Source organism: Melospiza georgiana, chromosome 8, assembly GCF_028018845.1.
Source record: "Melospiza georgiana isolate bMelGeo1 chromosome 8, bMelGeo1.pri, whole genome shotgun sequence".
NCBI classification, from domain to species: Eukaryota; Metazoa; Chordata; class Aves; order Passeriformes; family Passerellidae; genus Melospiza; species Melospiza georgiana.
This window is the reverse complement of record NC_080437.1, coordinates 23,622,515-23,642,437: the sequence shown is the minus strand read 5'-3', so window position 1 is coordinate 23,642,437 and position 19,923 is coordinate 23,622,515. Positions and strand designations below refer to the sequence as shown.

Sequence of the window (19,923 nt, the reverse complement as noted above, 5' to 3'; positions counted from 1 at the left end):
GACTCCAGAGAGGACCCTCATCCTCAATGACCAGCAGTGCTGGGCACACAGAACCTGCCTGTGCCTGTGTAAGCTGGCATCTTTCACGGACCATAAGGCAACAAGAGGAAGGGGCTCTCTGGCTCCTCTCTGTTCCCGTTCCAGATGCCCCCCCGGGATACACATCACCCCTTTCTGCAAATGTAGCTAACACCTGCTAGGGTCATCCCAAACTCATCTAGAGTTGTTTAGAGGCAACAACTCGAGGGTAACAAGAAACAAACAAAAGTCCCCAGAACAGCAGGATCCCTGCAAATACCCAGCTGCAAGACACTTACAAGTGTAAGTGACACTTACATGATAATGGCTCCTGCCATTATCCTTGCATCGCAACCGGTTCAGTGCACAGCCATTTCACACCTTCTACCTGGAGAATAAGCCACACTCAGGTTTCACCTGCCAAGAGAAGCTTGCACAGGACAAGCTGCTTTGTGGCATCACTATCTCCTTCAAAAGCCCTGGGTGAGCACAGGGACAGGCAATGCAGCCAGGAAGAAGATGCCGCCCCTCCTTGCTCATTCTGCTGGTGGAAATAAGGGGTACCTACACCCACTCATGGCCTGGGTCCTGCCCAGGCTCTGCTGAACATCAGGACAACGTGTCCCACTCCTGGACACACAGGACCTCTCTCCCAGCCTGCTGGTTACACCTTCCCCAGCTCTCCTCCGCCATGCTCTCCAGCACGCTCCTGCTAGGATTATCCTGCTTTAAAATACATCAAGCCAGAAGCTGCCGAGATTTGCACCTCGCAGTCAGCTTTGCAGCGCCTTTCTGCATTACAGGGTGTGATTACTGAGGGAAAAGCAGGACCATCAGCCCTGGGACCCACAGTCTGCAGAGCTGGGGATCTCTGTGCAGCCCCCTATTGCAGGAGACATCACAAAGCACAGCAGCATTTGCTCCTTGCCATCAGCCAACCTGCCCAAGGCATGTGCTGGGCATGGAGGGTGCCTACGCCAAGGCAGAGCCCAGGGAGGGCTCCTGTCCCTGAACACGGACACAAAAAACAAAGGGAAACCAATAAACTACGGGAGGAGAAGTCAGTCAAGTGAAGGATGAGCGGCTGGAGCCAGGGAAGGAGAGAGACAGGAGAGTGCCACTATGGAGCAGCTTGGGGTGCTCGGGCAGCCCCGCGGGGGGGTCTGTAACTTCCCGAGCCCTGACAGCGGGAGCAGAGAGCAGGAATGCCTCACGTCACATGGCTGGCTGAATACACAGCCCAGCACTCCCATCCAGAGCCAAAGCTCCCCTCCACCGGGGTCTGCAGCCGTGCGGGGGCCAAGGTCAGCGGCGGGCCGGCCCCGGGGCCGCCGAGCAGCGTGTAGGGCCAGCGGGGGCAGCAGCGCAGCCGCGCACCCCGGGGTGCTGCCATTGTCCCGCTGGAACGGCTGATAATGGCTAATGAGTTCCAGCTCGCCATTACAGCCCCGTAATTACAGCGCTATTCAGCCCCGCGATTGCCGGGCTCCTGCCATTATCCAGCCGTGTGCGCCGCGCTGGGAAGGAGGTTGGGAGAGCAGCGTTACTAGGACACAGATGAATGCGAGCCGGAATGAATAGAGGTTCCTCAGCCCCAGTGATTAAACTGAAACCCACAATTGGGCTCTGCAGCCCCACGGCTCCCAGTCCGACCGGCTCGCAGAGAGCACAGCGGGCTGCCGGGGACGGGTCTCCAGATCAGAAGGAGCTGACCCCCTGAGTGGGAGCAAAAGCCGTGGTCAGTCAGGCTGTAAATCCCAGGCACCAAGCTCTGGGGTGTGTCACACGTTTCAGGGACATTTGTCACCACAAAGGGGGTCGTTTGGTATGTACAGCTGTGCGCCCACCTCCTGATGGACTACAACCCCAGAGTCAGCTAAGGGCCGGGAGAAATCACAGCTTCAGGACTGGTTTTCTCCAAATGTCCTAAAGGTTCCTTGGCAAAGAAGATTGCCTAGCAGATCCCCAGGGCCAGGCTGGGGACCAAGGTGGAGGTAATGGCACCCATTCGAGCTCCTGTGAGGGAGGGTTCCCAGCAGGACTCCCATGTCACCTTCCTTTAAACATACCTCACATTACTCTGGCTGTGCAGCCAGAGTGCAATTCCAGTACAATGTGTGACTGCAAGTTGAGACATCTCCAGCACTGCAGAGGGACAAAGCAGAGGGCCTTGATTTAGAACTGCCCAACCTGAAAGGCAGGACTTAGACCTCAGCCTGCACAGCCCAGGGTGGTGCTGTCCTCAGGGCACCAGCATCCCAGAGCCTTAGCCAGAGGCAGAGCACAGGCAGAGCATGGGAACATGAAGAAACACCAAAGAGCCACGGAAGCCATGGACTAAACACAGCCAATCCCTGCACATGCCAAAACCAGGCTCTGCCCTCTCTCCAAGGCATCTGCTGGGTCAGTGCAGCCCAAAGACTGCAGCACCAGAAGGCACTGCCAGGACCAGCTACCCTGGGCTCTGCTGCCCACACAGCCCAGCCTCTGCTCCCTGCGTGCTTGCAGAGCATCCTCGGGGAACTTCAGCAATGGGGCTGGTGGCAATTCCCAAGTGGGGCTGTGTCTCAGGGCCCCCTGACAGTCCTCCTCCCTCAGGAACTGGCTCTCTGTGCTCCCTGACAACTGCTCCCAGCATCCTTCCATGCCTTTGTTCAGGTAAATGATGGCCTTTGCAATCCAGATGGGAACAAACAGCAGGTAAAGCTTATTTGTAAGGATGCCGAGGCAACACTGCCATTTAACTTCATGACATTTTTCCCCTCTGAACCCCCTTCAGTTCCTCATGGAGATAAATTACAGTCTGCAGTGCCCAGAAAGCCGGATCCCTGCTGCTCAGCTGCTCACCCACTGCCTCCATGCCCTTTCCTAGTGAAGCAAAACACTCTGCCCTGCTCCACACAGCAGAGCTTCAATAAGGACTGATGTGTCTGGGGAGCTGCCCAGCAGATTGGTTGTATTTCTGGACTATGACTTGAAAGCAGAAACACAAGGCGTGCTCTTTCCTCACTAATTCAAAAGATCTAACACCAGAAAGCATTCTCAAGTTCATTCAGGCTGCTTTCCTCTGCCCCACCAGACCCAAATCTCACACTGCTGATGGAGAGGCAGCAGATTTTCATTTGCAACCCTCAAATTTCAGAAACCCCCCTCCCATTTCTCCCTGGGAAGAGGAAAGTCATTAAAACAATCAGTCCCTTTGCTACATTGCTTGTGGATCATCCCACTCCCAGATGGGATGTCTGTGCTGCAGCAGGGTTCGTTAGACTGGATTTGCATAGTCTGGGTTTATATTTGGTTTCTAGCTTTGGATGGCTTATCCATTCTCAGGGGGTCTGATGTGTCTTTTCCCTTTGCAGGGTTTGGAGCTACACTAACTCAGTAACAACCTCAGAGAGCACAAATGCTGAGAGTTAATTTATTAAATACAGCCAACATGAATGATATTTCCCTGGGCACTGATTTATCAGGAGCGGGAAGGAGCAGACAGCGCAATCCCAGGATCCCTACTCTTGCAAAGCATCAGCTATTCAGCACACATGTGACTCCTGTCCTTGTGGCTCAGCTCAGCTCTGCTCTCCTGCTGAGGCAGAAATCCTGCTCTGCTCCCTGGAATCCCGCTTTAAAGAATGCAGAGGGGAAGTCTGTGAGATGGATTCCTGCATTTGCACCCACCACCACCAAAATGTGCCCTGGCCCATCAGGGCCAGCACAGAGCAGGTGCCCACAGCTCAGGGCAGTGACTGCAGGGGCTGCTGGAGAAGGATCCGTGCTCCTGTGGTGCCTGCTGCAAGGGCTGCCCCTGCCCTGGTGCCCGGTGGGGCTGGTCTGTGTATTGTCCATGAGATCTGTCCCTCCTCGATGATCTCCACTGCTCTGCCTTCCCTGCCCTTGCCTCAGAGCTCCGGCCCCCAAGGGCATGGCTCCCCTCCCAGCAGCTCCACAGCCCTCATCCCTGAGCCCTGACCCCAGCTGGAGCCGGCAGTGCCAGATAATAATCAGGGAAGCAGAGAAATGAAGGCTGGAAGGTCACACACCCCACAGCAGTGCCTCTGCCACCCTCCATCAATCCAGGCAGATGCACACACTGCTCCTTCAAGGACAGGCACTGACACTACCCTGCCTTATTCCAGCACCATTATCAAAATTCTGACCTGAACCCCTCCCACAGCACACGAACCCCATCTCTGCCTGCCCAGGCCACCATGGTGCAGAGATCTGGTTGCACCCTTGCCCCTGCAGGCCTCTTTCCCACAGCAATCCCCCAGCCCAAGGGCACAGCTCTCCCTCAGGGCCTCTCTGACTGGCAGGGCTCTGTTTGTGCTCCATTCCACATCTGTGCTTCTGGTGATTGCCTCCCACCAACACTTTCCTCGAGTCCCCAGGCATCAACCTCCTTTCTGTCAGCTCGTTCCTTCCATTCACCAAGGCCACTCTGAAACCTCAGCCCATTCTCCAGCCCTCCTGCATCTCCCCCAGCCTGGTGGCATCTGCCACTGTCAGAAGCAGCTCGTGTCCCATCACACAGACTGCTAATGGAAACTGGGATGAGGCTTAGACTCCAGACTGACCCCTGTGCTCAGCACTGGGGACAGAGCAGCTGCAACCTTTCATCCCACACTTTTATTGCATTTTCCAAGTCTTCTCAAGATTTCACCCGGCTGCTTGAATGAAACTTAGCCCCAGCACAGACTCACTGAGCTGCTCCAACAAGGAAATGTGGGGCAGAGGCCCTTCCCAGTCCTGCAAGAGCTGGTCCCCTCCAGCACAGCACCACATTCACCAGCTCTCTGGATCCCATATGGTCATGGCTGGGTGCTAACTCCATCCCCTCCAATACCAGGGAATTACAGGGTGCTGCTGCCACTGCTCAGGGAGGGGACACTGGTCACACACACATCCTGGGCTCACACAGCTGCACAAGGGGCTCAGCACCTTCTTCTCCTTTTCTATCCCATCCCTGTTCTGACCAGAGCCCTCAAGAAGAGCAAAGGTGCCCAAGGGATACGTGGAAGTCCCTTCAGGGTGTCAGTCACCCAGCACCAGCCCTACCAGCTGCCTGCAGGTGCCCAACCAGCAGAGCCAAGAGCAGCTCTGGGGCTCATCTGGGAATCACTGCCCTTAGCCAAAGGGTCCCCCAGCCCCAAGCACAGCCATGGCCCCACAGCACAGGAGGCTCTACAGCAGGTTAGCATCACGACAGATCTTTAAGCATTACAAACAGCATCGATCATGCAAGTAACAGTGAGGATGCAAAGGCTTTCTGTTCTCCTAACTTCTCTCTGGGGTTTTCATGCCACAGCCATTAGCTGCTCGCAGTCAGGGAATGCTTTACACTCACACAGCATTGTGGTGTACCACCTTCAGGTTAAAAATTAATAAATAACCTCCCTGAACCCCAGCGGGAGAGTGAAAAGGCAGCAGGGCATTTGTGTATCACAAATGTGGAAACTGAGACTCAGCCAAGAGAACAGATTTTCTGGGATAGCCACGAAATTTGGCTTTTTATGCTGTGCTGAGTAGCCTGGTGAGGGGCTGCACTCTAGCTCCTCTGCTTCCCAGGGCAGGGGAGGCTGCCCAGCCCTCAGGCTGCATCCTGCCACTCACTGGATTGAGTTCCACTTTGCATCTCCCACAGCAAAACCTCTTTGGCTTCTCCCTCCTGGAGTGCTCACACCAGGGACGAGAGGACAAGTGCACCTGAACTGCCCAGTTATAGATGCCTACTCAATTCCAGATGGGTATCCTGGAGCATCCCATTTGGGATGTAGGGCTTCCTCCAACCAAGAAATATCCAGGACTAGGAGCTTGCATCTCTCTCACTCTTGGTGCCCAGGGCTGCTCCTTGGCTGCATCGCTTTAAAAATTAATCTTCCCTTTTTCTGATCTTCCTCCTCTAGCAGCCTCTCTCCCCCATAGGACACTTGCCTCTGCTATTTTGAGCAGCAAGTGCATCCAAAATGCATGCTGGGGAAGCAGGCAGTCAGCACAGCCTCAGAGCCTGAATGTAGCAGGGAGGTCTGAGATGATTCTTGTGGGGACAGCCTTGGGCCAACCCCACAGCAACACCATGGAGAGGTCCCCTCATCCCACCCCATTTCCTTCTCACTCCCAGCAGTGCCACGGCCCCAAGGACCCGGCTATCCTTACTGCTCCCATTGCTAACTGGCATCCTGGTGCTGTACAGCAGGAAATCCTCTGCTCCTCTCCCCACTCCTACCACTGCCATCCCTGGCTGTTCCTCGAGCAGGGACAGGGGCCAGCTGCTGGAGCTGGCCTTGGAGCTCCTCGCACTGGAAGCCTGCCAGGGAGCAGTGATCTGGGTCTGAATCCCCTGGGATGAGGCCATTTGCTAACACACAACTCTGCGGTTTTACTGCTTTTCAGTAAAACACACAGAGAAACGTCTCCTTGCCTCTCAGGTTTTATAAAAGGTTATTTCAGTAGCAATGAAGACCAAGAGGATGCATCTGCAGCACCAAGCACCTCTGGAGTGGGCAGGGAACCATGAAGGACTCAGAAACAAGACAAAGGCAGGCTCCCTTGGTTCCCTCACGCCCGTCCTGCTCCAGTACTCTCCTCCACATCTTTCAGAGAGCAAATCAGAGCAAGGATACAGGAGAAGCCCCTCTTCAGTGGGAGGTCATGGGCTTGTACACCTTGCCCTGGACAGGACACCCATTCCTGGGTGGTACCCCAAATCCCTTCTGCTCCCCCAGGCTGCAGGTTCTGCTGCCCTGTGGGGGTCCCTCCTGCATCCTCAGCCTTCTATAGCTGCTCACTCTTCTGCCAGCCAGAGTTTTGATAGGAAGCAATGAAGTAGGGGAGAATGAAACTCAAAGCAAATGCACATCCTGTTGGAGTCCCTTTCTGTAACTGGGCTGGTTCTGTGTGTGCTGCCCTGCACTGGCACCGTGGCCACCATGCCCAGCCCACCCTGGGACCTGGGCACAGCAGCAACAGCATTGGAAGGTGCCCGTGGGAGACCCACAATTAAAGCTGGAAACAGCTCCCCTTCCTTGCTCCCACCTCAGCAGCAAGGAACTGCTGTTAGCACAATGCATCATTCTGGAGGACCAAAGTGGCAGCACATTTAAGGCAAAAATATCTGTTTTAAAGGATGCAATAAAACAGAGCCAGGGAAGGGTTTATAGGGAAGCAATTGCTGTGTGGGGTGAGAAGTGGTCACCAGAGGCCAATCTGCCTGGCTTTATTGCCTGTTACTGGTGACTTTTCCCAACCTGGGGACAATAGATCCTCCACTATCAGCCTCCACTTCAGTCAATACAAACACGACATAGTTTTTTAAACTAATATTTTTCCAGCATGCAATTCCATAGAGAGTGAGAACGCAGCGTTACCATGGCAATATATAGACAGCATCTGCCTTGGACGTAGCTGAAGGGAGAAATTGGAATAGAATTGCAAATTTCCTCTGTCCAGGAAGGCTCCCAAGGAAGCCACTGCGGTGGGCTGGGCAGGCTACCTTCCCAAGCCATCCTGCATCCTCCCAGTGCCCAGCACGATCTCTCTTGAGAGCTGAGGGCTGCAGGGCCAGCCAAGCACTGCCCTGGCTGGACCAAGGTCCTACATGCTGCTCCAGAGCTCTGCAGAGCCTGCACAGACCCTCTGCAACCAGACTGCCCACTGGGAACTTGCCTGGCCACTTGAGTGAAAGGAGAGGTTGACTTCCTCAAGGTACTTCCTAAGAAGGAGCATTGTCTGAAGCCCCTGAAAGGAGAGGCGGCCCAACAACTGGAGTGGAATGCAGGAGTGCTGCTGTGATACACCAGCCTGGCTGCTGCAAGACATTTTGATTAACTGGTGAGAGGTAGATGCAGGTGAATGCGTTAAACATGCTCTGGACTAGAGCTTGCTGCTGGAATTTTGGCAGGGGATGGTTGGGCAGTATGCAGGAGTGCTCCAGGTGCAGCCACCCTGCCATGGGGCTCCCACACCCAAAGGCTGTGGCTCAGCACCCCTTCCCTCCACCAATGCAGACACAGGGATGGCAGCCTGGCTACAGACTGCATGGGGCCCATTTCAGCACAGACAAACCCCCAAAGTCTGGGAACAAGGCAAACAGAAGCCCCATTAAATGCTGAGGCCAGAGACTCTGGAAAGGAAAAGCCAGAGCCAAGAGGGTGCAGTGATGGGGACCCCCAAACCCAACTCTGCTGCCTTCCATATGGGGGGAGAGACACAGCACAGCCCCCACTGAGATGGGGGATGATGTTCAGCTCATCAGAGAGGAGGCAAAAGGGGCAAGTGGGGCAACTCTCAATTGTCAGCCAAAAAATTCAATAGCAGAAAAGAGTGACAGGCCATCACAGCCAATTCATCCCCTACAAGCAAAGAGCTGGGCTGGAAGCTGCCATTTGACAGTGGCAAATTTGCACTGATCCTGCTGGCATGGGGAGAGCTATCCACCTCCCCAACAAGGCAGTCTGCTCTTCAGAGACACTTTCAAAGGAAAAATGAAAGAAAATCAAGCAAATGGGGAAGGAAATTGTGACCTTCTCCCACAATTCTTCTCTGGTGGCTGAGGCCTGAGGGACTCCTGGAAGCAGATAACACTGTAGTGCTGGAGGATTATCACCCCATCCTGCCTACAAAGCCTTCATGCCTCTGTTGTGCTTGCCAGAAGTGTAGGCAGGAGCACAGGCATCTGTGAAAAGTGCCCAGAGACTTTGCTGCTTCCCACCTTGCTCAGCCCGGATCCAGCCAGAGGGCAGGTGCACAACCCCCATCTATGCTGGGCTGCAGACTAAAAGGCACTTAGGGATCAGTGTGCTGTGCCCTGGTACAAGGCAAGAGGGGTCCTGTGTCCCCCCATGCAACCATCACTCACGGTCCATCCTAGACACATCTGCAGCCCTTACTCTCTCCCAGCAGCAGAGCACTCATCAGGGTGATATCACAGGGGAAACTGAAACAGAAAACAATTTTTCCCCAGCCCATGATTCTCCAAAGTTGCAGTGACTCTGCAAGGCAAGTAATTCCCTGTTCTTCAAAGGAAAGGCTGTATTGCAAAAGCAACAGAGCACAAACCTCATCACAGCACACTGCTGCCTGAGTCCCCACAATGGCAGTGCCAGCAGGCCTAGCTGTCCTGCCCAGGGGCTTGACCCATGGGGCCCAGCCAGGTGGGAGGCTGGAGAAAGCCTGGAGGCTCTAAACACTGCACTGGCACACAACAGGCAAGAAATTCAACAGCAGGGACATCCCTGCTCACTGCCACTGTGGGATGCGTGGTGAGGTTGGCATTGCTCGTGCTATGCTCTCAGGGCTTGGGAAAAGAGGCATGCAGTGAGGGGCACTGGCGAGAGGCTGATGACTGCCCACAGAGAGCTGGAGAGAGCAAGTCCTGGCACAGCCCCTGCTGCAGGCTCCCCTGTGGCTGCCTGCTGACCTTGCTCCATCGAACACGGAGGAGCTGCAGACTGCAAGGCTGCAGCCTGCTTACAGGGAATTGAAACTCACTTACGAGCTGTTACAGCAGGAGTTCACTCTAGGAGATAGACCTGCTCTGCACAGACACCCTCCAGCACCTGCATGGGTGTGCAAAACAGCAGGAAGTAGTTATCCAGCAGACAACACCCACGAGAGAGCAAGCATGTCTAGCTCACTCCAGACAGAAGATCCGGCAGCACCAGCTGCATTAAAATCCAGAAAACCCAATGCTGCTGAATGGCAGCAGGCATGGAGGACCGGGTCAGGGGAGGCAGAATGGGATGCAGCAAGCAGGACACACCTCCAGAGCAGGAGAGATGCCCTGCCAGAGCAGGAGTGAGACACCCCACAGGGCATCCTCCATTAGCTCACTGCAGCATTGCTTCATTTGAGCAGTGCTGAGCAAGGGGCTGGATGTAGGCAGAGCTGGGCACTCAATGCCAACCCTCCCCAGGACCCTGCACCCAGCTGCATGGATGGAGAGCTGATGCCATGGACCCCATTAAGCTCTCCAAGAGACAGAAAGGGCTGGTGCAGGCTGTGCATAAACCTTCCCTCTGCCCTGGGCACAGCAGAAAGGGGGATCCTGTCTCAGACCTCATAAACTTGGTCTATGGGATAGCAACTCACGGCAGCCTGGTTGCCGTGCTGGGTAATAATCGTTTGTATGAGGATAATTATGGTGGGAGAAACGAAAACTCCTCTAAAGTGGTATCCTGCAGAGTTCTTGATGCTGCATGCTGGGTGCAGCCCTGGCAGCTGCCAGGCTCTCTGCAGTCCATGCATGCAGTCCTTCCATCTGCAGGCAAAGGGCACAGTCAAACCCCAGGAGCTGCAAACAGCAGGGCACAGGGACAGGAGCACTCTGTGGCTGTCCTGGAACATGTCCTGCAGCTCTGCTGCCCAAGGAGACAGCAGCTCAACACTTCCCTGCACGGCAAGGGGGATGTGGGGGCAGCCTGCCCCAGGGCCAGACAGCTCCTGTGCCACCGTGGTCCATTGCAGCTACTGGGATGGGGCACCTGCTGCTGCTGAGCAGAGGGGACAGGCTGGGGACAGCCCGGCTCTCCTGCTGTTCCTGCGTGCCAGGAACCTCCTGCCAGCAGCAGGTTGGACACGTCCAGCTCATGCTGCTCTCCCTGCTTGGCCACAGAACCCCAGGCAGGCAGACCTGCCCAGCCAGGCACAGCAGCAGAGGCCCCTCCTGCTCGGGGGAGCTCAGCAGGTAACACGGGACCCACACAGCCAGCTGGACCTTGACTGTGAGAGAAAAACCTTCCTCATGGGGCTAAGAGAGCCTGGAACACCTCCCAGCACCCCTGAGGACATGGCGAGGGATTTGATGAGCAGTGAGGTTGCAGCCACAGGGGACTGGAGAGGATGAGTGAGCTCTGGCTCACGATGGGTGAGCTGCACGGCTGAAGGCTGGTCACAGCGTGCGGGAATCTCAAGAGGGGCTGGGCCAATGGGACCTGATCCTAACACGATGTGCAGCACTCCCAGGAGAGCTTCCTGGGGACAAAGGGGTGCCCAACACAGGGGCTTCGGGTGACAGGGCCTCTCAGAGAACCCCTGTGGCTGTGTAGCTACCCGGTGACGAGTCACTGGAGGGATGGCCACACACCTGTGCATGGGACCCACACACGCAGCCCATTCTGGGCTGCTCCAGGGGGCATTTGCGCTGGGGCAGCCCACTCACTCCCTCGGGCACTGCTCTAACCCCAACCCCGCTGCACATACATGCACAAAGACTGGCACACCCGGGCTCTTGCATATGCCGGAGCCCTTGCACGACCCTCACACAGAGAAAGGGCTACACACACCCTGCCCCAGCAGGCTCTCACACACACCCTGCTCTCCACCTCGACGGGCTACTGCACCTCCCTCAGGAAGGGGATGATGCACATAAACTCACCCAACAGGCCCTTGCACACGTATCCTCTGGACGGAATTTACAGACACAACCCCCGGGCGTAGCGGGACACGGCACATCACCCACCCCACCAGGCTTTTGCACTCGCACCTTTAGGGCGGCCGACCGTGGCCCCACGGGCATCTGCACGCGTTGTGCCCGTAGCGGGCACGGCGGGCACTTGCACACACCGCAGACCGGCTGCTGCCCACCCCCGCCACGGACAGCCCCTTCCATCCCCGGACGGGCTCCCGCACGCACTCCCGAGCTCGGGCTCCGGAGCGGCTCCGCACCCCGCGGGGCACTCGCTCCCCTCGGGCTTTTGGCCACACGCCCTCGGACAAGCCCCCGGCCCCCGCGCCCCGCCGGGCTCCCGCACCCCGTCGGCGCAGCCCGGCGGCGGCGGACAAAGCCCGGCGGTACTCACAGGCGCTCGGTGCCGCGGGGGATGCTGCGGGGCACGGCGCGCAGGGCCGAGCCGTGGCAGTCCACCGTGGTGCCGCTGCAGGCGCACAGCGGCGGGCAGGCGGCGGCGCGGCCCCGGCACAGCGCGGCGCACGCCAGCAGCCAGGCGGCGGCCCGCAGCCCCGCCGGGACCCCCGCCGGCCGCCCGGGGGTCGGGGCCGCCATGGCAGCGGGCAGCAGGGTCAGGCGGTGCGGCCGCCGCGCATCACCGGCGAGAGGAGCGGAGCGCGGCTCGGCTCGACGCGGCGCGGCTCGGCTGCGGGGCGAGAGCCCCGTCGGCGCACACCCGCCCACCCTCACTGCCGCCCCATCCCGCAGCCCAGGCTCAGCCCCCGCGCTGGCTCCTCCCTCCCGCCCTGCCCGCCCCGACGGGCCCCCCCGCCGCCGCCGCGCCCCTCCCCGCGCCCCCGGTACCCGCGGCGGCCGAGCGAGCGGCGGTCCCGGCCGGGCAGGGCACGGGCACCCCGGCCGCCGCAGCCGTCGGGGCTCTGCGCCGCTCCGGCCGTGCGGGAAGGTGGCTTCGGATCGCTGCCCCCACCTGGGACAGGAGCGGCGTTCGCGGAGCACCCGAGTTCTCCGGGAGAGCGGCGGGCAGCGGCACCCCGGGGAGAAACAGCCTGGGAGCCAGGCGGCCGCAGAGAGAGCGTTCCCACCTCTCCTGGGGGTGCCGAGAGCCTTCGCATGCCCTGATGTACCTAAGGGAGCCTTGGCCCGTCTCCCACCCGGCAGCCCGAAACCCCAACCCATCATCCAGAGTCCGGGTGAGCACGGGGACCTGGCAGCCCACGGGGAGCACGGGACAGGCTGGCGCTTGTCACCCGGGATGGCGCCTGGCCCCTGAGTCCCGCGGCTCAGCACTCCAGTCTGCAGGAGGGACTTGGGTGGCAGCTCTGCTTTGATATTGCCCCACACACAAACAGCAAATCTTGAAGTACTGGTTGTGGCATTAGCTATGCTCCTTTCCATTCCGGAGGAACACCTTTAAAAATCAATAACCAAAATTTCTTTTGGGCTAACCTACAGGGAAGAACAAGGCAAAGTACACCTATTTCAATGCAAAAGGAAGTGAAGCCAAGAAATCTTACAAGTTTGACCCTAAACAGTTGACATCTCAAAACCACAAACATTGCATTCATTTTATTGCCTTCCATTTTTTTTCCCCCTGAGATCTGCAAATGCAAGGCAGGAGGGTGGAACCAGGAGGGCTGATCACCTGTTTTATTAATGACACCTGAAACACTTGTAACCCCATGGCTCCAAGTGCTGAGACCTTAAAAAAAGAACAGGTATTTTGATGTGCCCAACACAGCCCTGGCTTCTGGCAGCAACTGCTACAAATGTCCTCCTCAGAGAGGAAATCCACAGAAGGAGGGGAAATGAGAGCCTGTTGCACTGCAGGAGGACGGTGGGAGGGTGGTGTGTGAGCATGGCCCCCCCCCACAACAGGGCATGGTGGATATTTGCAGGGATGGTGGCAGGTCCCAGGAGCCAGAGTGTCTCTTAAATCCATGCCCTCTGCACATGGAGCTCCACAGGCTCCTTAATCAGGGCAAGAGGGAGGTGTCTGCCTGGGGTCCTGCTCCAGCAAGGGCCACCTCACACACACACAGGGCTGCACCAGCTTGGCCCAGATCAGCAGCTCTTTTCCATCCCAAATGCCGGCTCCCATCATCTGTCTGCATTTTCGTGACATCTCCTTCCTCTGGCCCCAGTCCCGGGAGGAAGCTGTGCCTGAGATGGATGAAAGGGGTTTGTTCCTCGTTGCTACCCAGCAGCCCTGACAGCAAGGAAGATGAGCTGCTTCCCAGGACTCTGGGAGCCGACCCCTTGCTGGCAGAGCTTCTGCAGAGGTGTCCCTGCAGCCTGTCCTGGGGCTCACAGGGAGAGCCTGGAGGCAATGGCACCTGAAGGGATCTGAACTGTAGACCTTGGCTGAATTTTGTGGGGTGAAGGTTGTTTCAGAATGGCTTGGTACCCCCCAAAAGGCTGCTATCAGTGTGATGCTTGTGACAGCCCTCCCTCACAAGCTCCCCTTCACCCCTTGGCTGGCAGAGCAGAACCAGGTCTCCCTAACCTGCCCTTTACCTCTGATGCTGGCAGGAAGGTGGGAGGGAGTGAGGGATCTTGTTTCCTCCGTTTTTTTTCATCACTCACCCCAAGCAAACCCCTGTGATCTGCAGAAAAAGCAAGTTCTGTCCATCTCTGCTTCCAGCTGCAGCAACACCCAGTCACTGACACGGGGCTGTGGTCTTGGCAAAGGGAGGAGCTGGCAGGGCTTGCCTGGAGCCCACCACACCTGTCTTGGTTCCAGTGGGAGTACAGGACTGGGAAGCTGAAAACTCCATTTCAGCTGCACATTTTCTCCTGTAGTGGCTGAGCTCCTGCTGTTCTCTGTGAGGTTTGGCCTCTGCCTGCCATGCAGCCAGTGCCCCACGCCCCAGCACCACAGTGCTGAGCTGGGCTGCCAGCCCTGGCTGACCCCTCAGTGGCTGCTCCAGCTGCAGCAGCAACACCCTTCCAGGGCTGCCAACACAGCAGGGGCTGAGCCAGGACAGCAGTGGGGGGACAGGCTGTGTACCCACACCTCAGCCCCTGGTGCATTTGGGTGATCCCAAGTCACCCAGGCACCCTGATGGGGTGGGCCTCAGAAAGCAACAGCTGCCTGGGAAAATCCCAGGGTTCCTCTGAATATGGATGAGGAGCAGGGAGAAAAATAAACCCCAAACTTCTTTATCAGGGGAGGCCTGGTCCTGCCGTCTGCCACCGGGATTTGGGCCAAACTGCTTGATAGAGAGAGAGAGACCATCTGGATCGTCTGATGGGCTCTGGGTTTGGTTAAAATGAAGCAGAAGCTTTTTTTTTGTAGGAGTTTCCATGGGAAGATCTGGGGAAGGGTTCCAGGGTACGCGCCAGACCTGTCGTGCAAAGAGAAGCGAAGCAGCTACAAAGCTTCAAACAAAACATTGCTGCCAATGGGAAGCCAAGCCCCCCAGGGGAGCACCCCGGCATTTCCTCCCACCCAGGACAGGTCACAGCTCGCCCCTGTTGGCTCTCCCGTGGGCTGGGCTGGCACTGGGTCCCATGATAGCACCTTCCAGCATGCCTGGGCTTCAAGGCAGTGTGCTGTACCCTGGATTTGGGCATGCAGAGGGGAGGCAGCACACCCTCTTCATTTGTACCACGCTTTGAGGCAGTGCTGTGGCTGTCACCTGTCCACAGCAGTGCCCAGCATTTCTCAGGGTGGGATCAGGCTGCTGCAGAGCAGAAGTGTTTAAACACAGTTCTGGTGTGTTGGCTGTGGCTGGACACCCGGTGCCCCCCAAAGTCACTCTGTCCCTCCCCATCTCAGTTGGCCAGGGGAGAGAAATATAATCAGAATATAGGTAAGGCCAGGGAGAGATAACCAGTTACCAACAGGGGCAAAACAGGCTTGACTTGGGGAAATTGGTTAAATTTATCACTCATCAGATCAGACTAGGATAGTAAGAAATAAAATCTAATCTTAATCTTAAAAACACTTTTCCCCATCCCTCTCATCTTCCGGGGCTCAGCTGCACTCCCAGTTTTCTCTACCTCCTCCCTACCAGTGACATGAGAAGATGGGGAATGAGAGCTGTGGTCAGTCCATCACACTTCATCTCTGCTGTTTCTTCCTCCTCAGGACAGGGACTTCTCACATTCCTCCCTCGGGCATCCGCCGGCTCTGCTGTGGGGTCCTTCACAGGCTGCAGGTGAATCTCTGCTTCACTCTGGACTTCCATGGGCTGCAGGGCTACATCCTGCCTCACCCTGGGCTTCACCAGGGCAGCAGGGGAATCTCTGCTCTGGTGCCTGGAACACCCCCTCCCCCTCTTCTTTCACTGACCTTTGTGTCTGCAGAGTTGTTCCTCTCACATATTCTTTCTTCTCTACAGCTGCTGCTGGTGTTCTGCAGAAACTTTTCCCTTTCTTACATACATTATCCCAGAGCTGCTACCACCATCTCTGATGGGCTCAGCCTTGGCCAGTGGTCAATCCATCTTGAAACTGACTGGCACTGGCTCCATAGGACATGGAGGAAGCTTCTGGCAGCTTCTCACAGAAGTTTCCCTGCTACCAAAGCCTTGCCACACAAACCCAACACAAGCACAGGTGCATGGTGCCTGCTCCAACCTCCCTGCTGAGGAGCATTGCCAGCTGCAGGATCTGCCATCCCTTGCACTGGGGCTGTGCTTTGAGCCCTTCCTTCCACCAGCAGCACCTGCCTGGGGAGCAGGGGCCGTAAGACCCAGCCGGAGATGTGTTGGGAGCAGAGTGGCCACAACATTCAGCTTCTAAGTGTTCCCCAGAGATTTTGTGCAGGGTGGGCTGCCAGGCTGTCCTGGGCCACATCTGTCATGCCTGGCCAGCTTGGCTCATGCTGGGAGGCCAGGCTGCCTTTGTCCTGGCTGACACACTGGGCTGGAGAGAGCGAGGCATTGTGTGGGAGCAGGCCTGTGTGTCAGCCCCATTAGGGTACGTCTTGGGCTCCTGTAGCACGACAATGCCCTTGATGGGTCTATTATAGAGTGGTGCAGGCAGCTGGGGGCACTGGGATCACAGTAAATCTCTCCTGGTTAGCAGCAGCAGGAGCAGGCAGGGCTGGGATGTGTTCTTTCCTGTGTCTTTCTAGGGACAAGCCCTCCCTCACAAACAGCATCACCCTGACTGTGGCCAGCATTGCCTTGCAAACTGCCAGCACTGTCCTGTGAGCATAGCCAGCATTGCCAGAGTTGCCCTGTGAACACCACAACATCACCCCCAAAGGTGGCCAGCACTGCTCTGTGAAGGTGGCCCCACTGACTGCAGGAACCAGGCAGCTCTACTGCCTGGGGACCTTCACCCTGGGACCAAGTGAAAGGAACAGCATCCACTGACTGCTCTCACATGATGCAGGAGGTGCCAGGACTCCCAAGCAGGTGGATTTGGCCCCAGCCTAACACAACAGGGACCATCCAGGCAGGGGGAACCCAGTCTGTCTCACTGCCTTGAACCATTGTGGAACAGCAGGAGAGGGACAGTCTGCAAGGCACTGCATCCCTGCTTTGTGGTGTGGCTGAGCAGAGGGGCTGAGCCCTGCAGCCTGGCTTCCCCAAACCAGCCCTAGCCCACAGGAGAACATTTGCAGCCAGCAGCCCAGATGCAATGAAGAGATGCTGCTCCCAGCATGGCCGGACACACGGAGCGCCGGGGAGCTCGGCAGAGCAGTGCAAGCTGGTTTGAATAAACCACACGCCAGGAGGTGTCTGTGAAGCGCCTTGCACATGGAAATGCTATTGTTGGATCAGGGGCTCCAGGGTCCCCAGATGTAGCAATTGTTCCACATCCGTGCTGTGCATACACACACACACTCTTTCCCACTCACTCTGCCTGCAGCCACTCATTAACCCTCCTCAATGAAGATGCATTGGAGGGATAATTTACTGTTTAATAGACTAACTTTCCATTTGCTGTTGCCAAGCACATCCAACATATTTCTCCACGGTGCCATAAACTGCAGCTCCTCTGCCATAAAACCCTGCCTCCCAGAAAGAGCAGGTGGGTTTTCAGGACTCAGCTGATGACCTTGGCCACGGGGTAAGCAGAGACGGTGTTCTGTTGTTAGAGGAACAGGGCTTGTTCCCACCAAGCCCTTTCACCCCCATTGCACTGACATCCCTGGACTGGGAAAACATCTAACCTGAGAAATAAGGAGTGCCTCGGTGCCTCAGCCTGATGGATGAGGGAGGCAGAGGCTCTGCCCTGGTTTTGTTGATGAAGATGCCCTGGGTGCAGACCAGCATGCCTCTGCTCCATATTTATGGCTAGCTGGCAGCTGGTGCCATGCTGGGCTGTGATCAATGAGCTCCATGCCCGCTCGGGCTCATTGTGCTTCCGCAGTTGCAGATGGCCTTTCTGTGCCTTGTCAGTCCCAAAGTTGTGAGCATGTGTCTTTGCATCCTTGCTCCTCCTTCCCCAGCCCTCACAGAGTCACAAGCTACTAGAGCATGAAAGAAAGTCAGATTCTGCTAAATCTGGGACAAGGGAACTCCTTCCATCTCCCATCACCCAAATTTCCACATGGTAGAAGACAAACTTTCAGTCTGCAGGTTCTGCAGGAAGGAGCACCAGCCCCACAGGCATGAGCCTGAAGGACTGGCTCTCAGGGTCTGGCTCTGAAGAATGGCAAGAAGATGCCAGCAGCCAAAAATAACTTGAAAAAGAGAAGGAAAGGGTTCAGCTTGCCATGTGACAACTCTGCTTGGCCCTGGATGCAGGCAGGGACTCTCCTCAGAGCTGGAGGACCATGCTAGGGGCTAGCTGCAGAGCTGATTTTTGAGGACATCCTTCCCCAGCCTTCTCGGTGCTCTTTATGTTTTTGTTCACTTTATTCATAGTCCCAGCCTCCCTCCTCCTCCATGTGCCAGCTGTAGCCAGGAGGAAGGAGCAGGCGTCTCCAGGCCTGCCCCAGCACATCTGGGGGTCCCATCCCGCAGTGTGTGCTGCCAGCCCCCTCTTGTGCTGCTGCTGCAGAACGGCCTGGCACAGGCACCATGCACCCAGAGCCTGCTGTGCGAGAGGCTGCCGAGATCCTGCTCCACAGGGAAGCAAGGCTCAAGCTTTGTAAGCAAAAAGGTTGGAAGAAACAAATTCTAAAAGAGCCACAGGTCAATACAGACACCCCCACGTCAAAGACCTGTGCACACATCAAGTCACATGCAGCTGTGATGGCCAGGGCAGGCTGGCACCTCTGCTCGTCACAATTCCCAGTGGCACAGGAGCTTCAGCCAAAAGCAGAGCATCAAGAGGGACACAGTTCTCTCCAGTGGAAAAGGAGATGATCTTAATGTCATGTAAGGCACTGCATGGGAGGGCTGGGTGGTGGATTTGTAAATCTTCCCCAGCAGCAAGGCAGGGGAGCTGGGAGCTTGGGAGAGGAGGAACTGGGGAGGGGGCCACAGAAATGATCACTCCAGCTGTGACTCAGCAGAGAAAGGAAAGCTTGTCTCCTCTGACCCAGACTAAAATTGAAGGCTGGAGCTGGGAAGTATCTGAACATCACCCTGTGATGCATGAGTGGGGGCAGCAGCTCCTTGCACAGGAGCCCCAAAACATCCCCATCACATTCCTCATGTGTGGGCACTCCCCAGGAACAAAGCTGGGCTGGGACAGGATGGGGCCAGAGAGGCAGTGCCAGCTGAGATCCCACTCTGAGCCACAAGTGTAAGGTCACCGTGGGACCCAGCACGGAGATCTTGGCACCTACGTGCCTGAACAGTCTATGAGCTTCAACACAAACCCTCACTGGGAGATGAGCAAACACAACTAAACATGGTAATTTATTCACTCCATGAAAAAATATTAGTTAATCCAAGCCAATGAGATTGTAAAGCCTGATAACTGGTCTGGCTGATGCCAATATCTATCGCTAGCAACAGTCATGTTTTTTGTCTACACTGTTGCCCTAGGCAGTGAGATGCAGCAGCAACATGACAGCTCCCAGCTACACATGATAATTTAAGAAAGAGAAAATATCTTATTTCAACTCCAAACCAGGGCAGAGCAGTTAAAAAAAAAATCAAGACAACTTGCAAAAATTGATTTAGATAGCAGTGACACCCTGAAGAACTTATTTGCAAGTCTGTGCTGTGCAATTTGAGATAAAAACTGTTTAATGAAATGAAGGTGAGCACTGCTTGTTTGCTTTGTAACATCACTGCTGTGCACACATACCAACAGGCCAAAGCAAACACACTGAGAGATGAGTGATCCCCCTTTAAATATACACCTTCACCCGATGCTGGGTCCCAGTGGCTACTGCCCTTCCATTTGCAGTCAAGCATAAGTGCTTGGATTGTGGCTTCAGAAGCCAAAACCTACTCATTTTTTTGAATTATGTAAGCCAGATAAAGCTGTCACTTTGAATCACAGCTTATCAGGGGGGCGATATTTGGATTTTCAGTATTGAAGATAGCTGTTGTGAGTTTTTGCATTCCTTTGTTCAACACGTTCAAGAAGAGAAACGTCTCTCTAGACTCTCGTGCCCACTTTGAAGTGCACAGAGGCCCATCACCCCC

General features: G+C 56.2%; 1 protein-coding gene across 1 annotated transcript in view; it reads right to left on the bottom strand.

Moving 5' to 3' along the window:
* SLIT1 (slit guidance ligand 1) overlaps positions 1–12,013 on the bottom strand; it is a 61,135-nt gene extending 49,122 nt beyond the window's left edge. Inside the window, exon 1 of the mRNA XM_058029088.1 lies at positions 11,811–12,013. Within this exon, the coding sequence (XP_057885071.1) occupies positions 11,811–12,013 (203 nt within the window). The remainder of the gene's footprint in view (positions 1–11,810) is intronic.
* Positions 12,014–19,923: the final 7,910 nt, after the last annotated feature.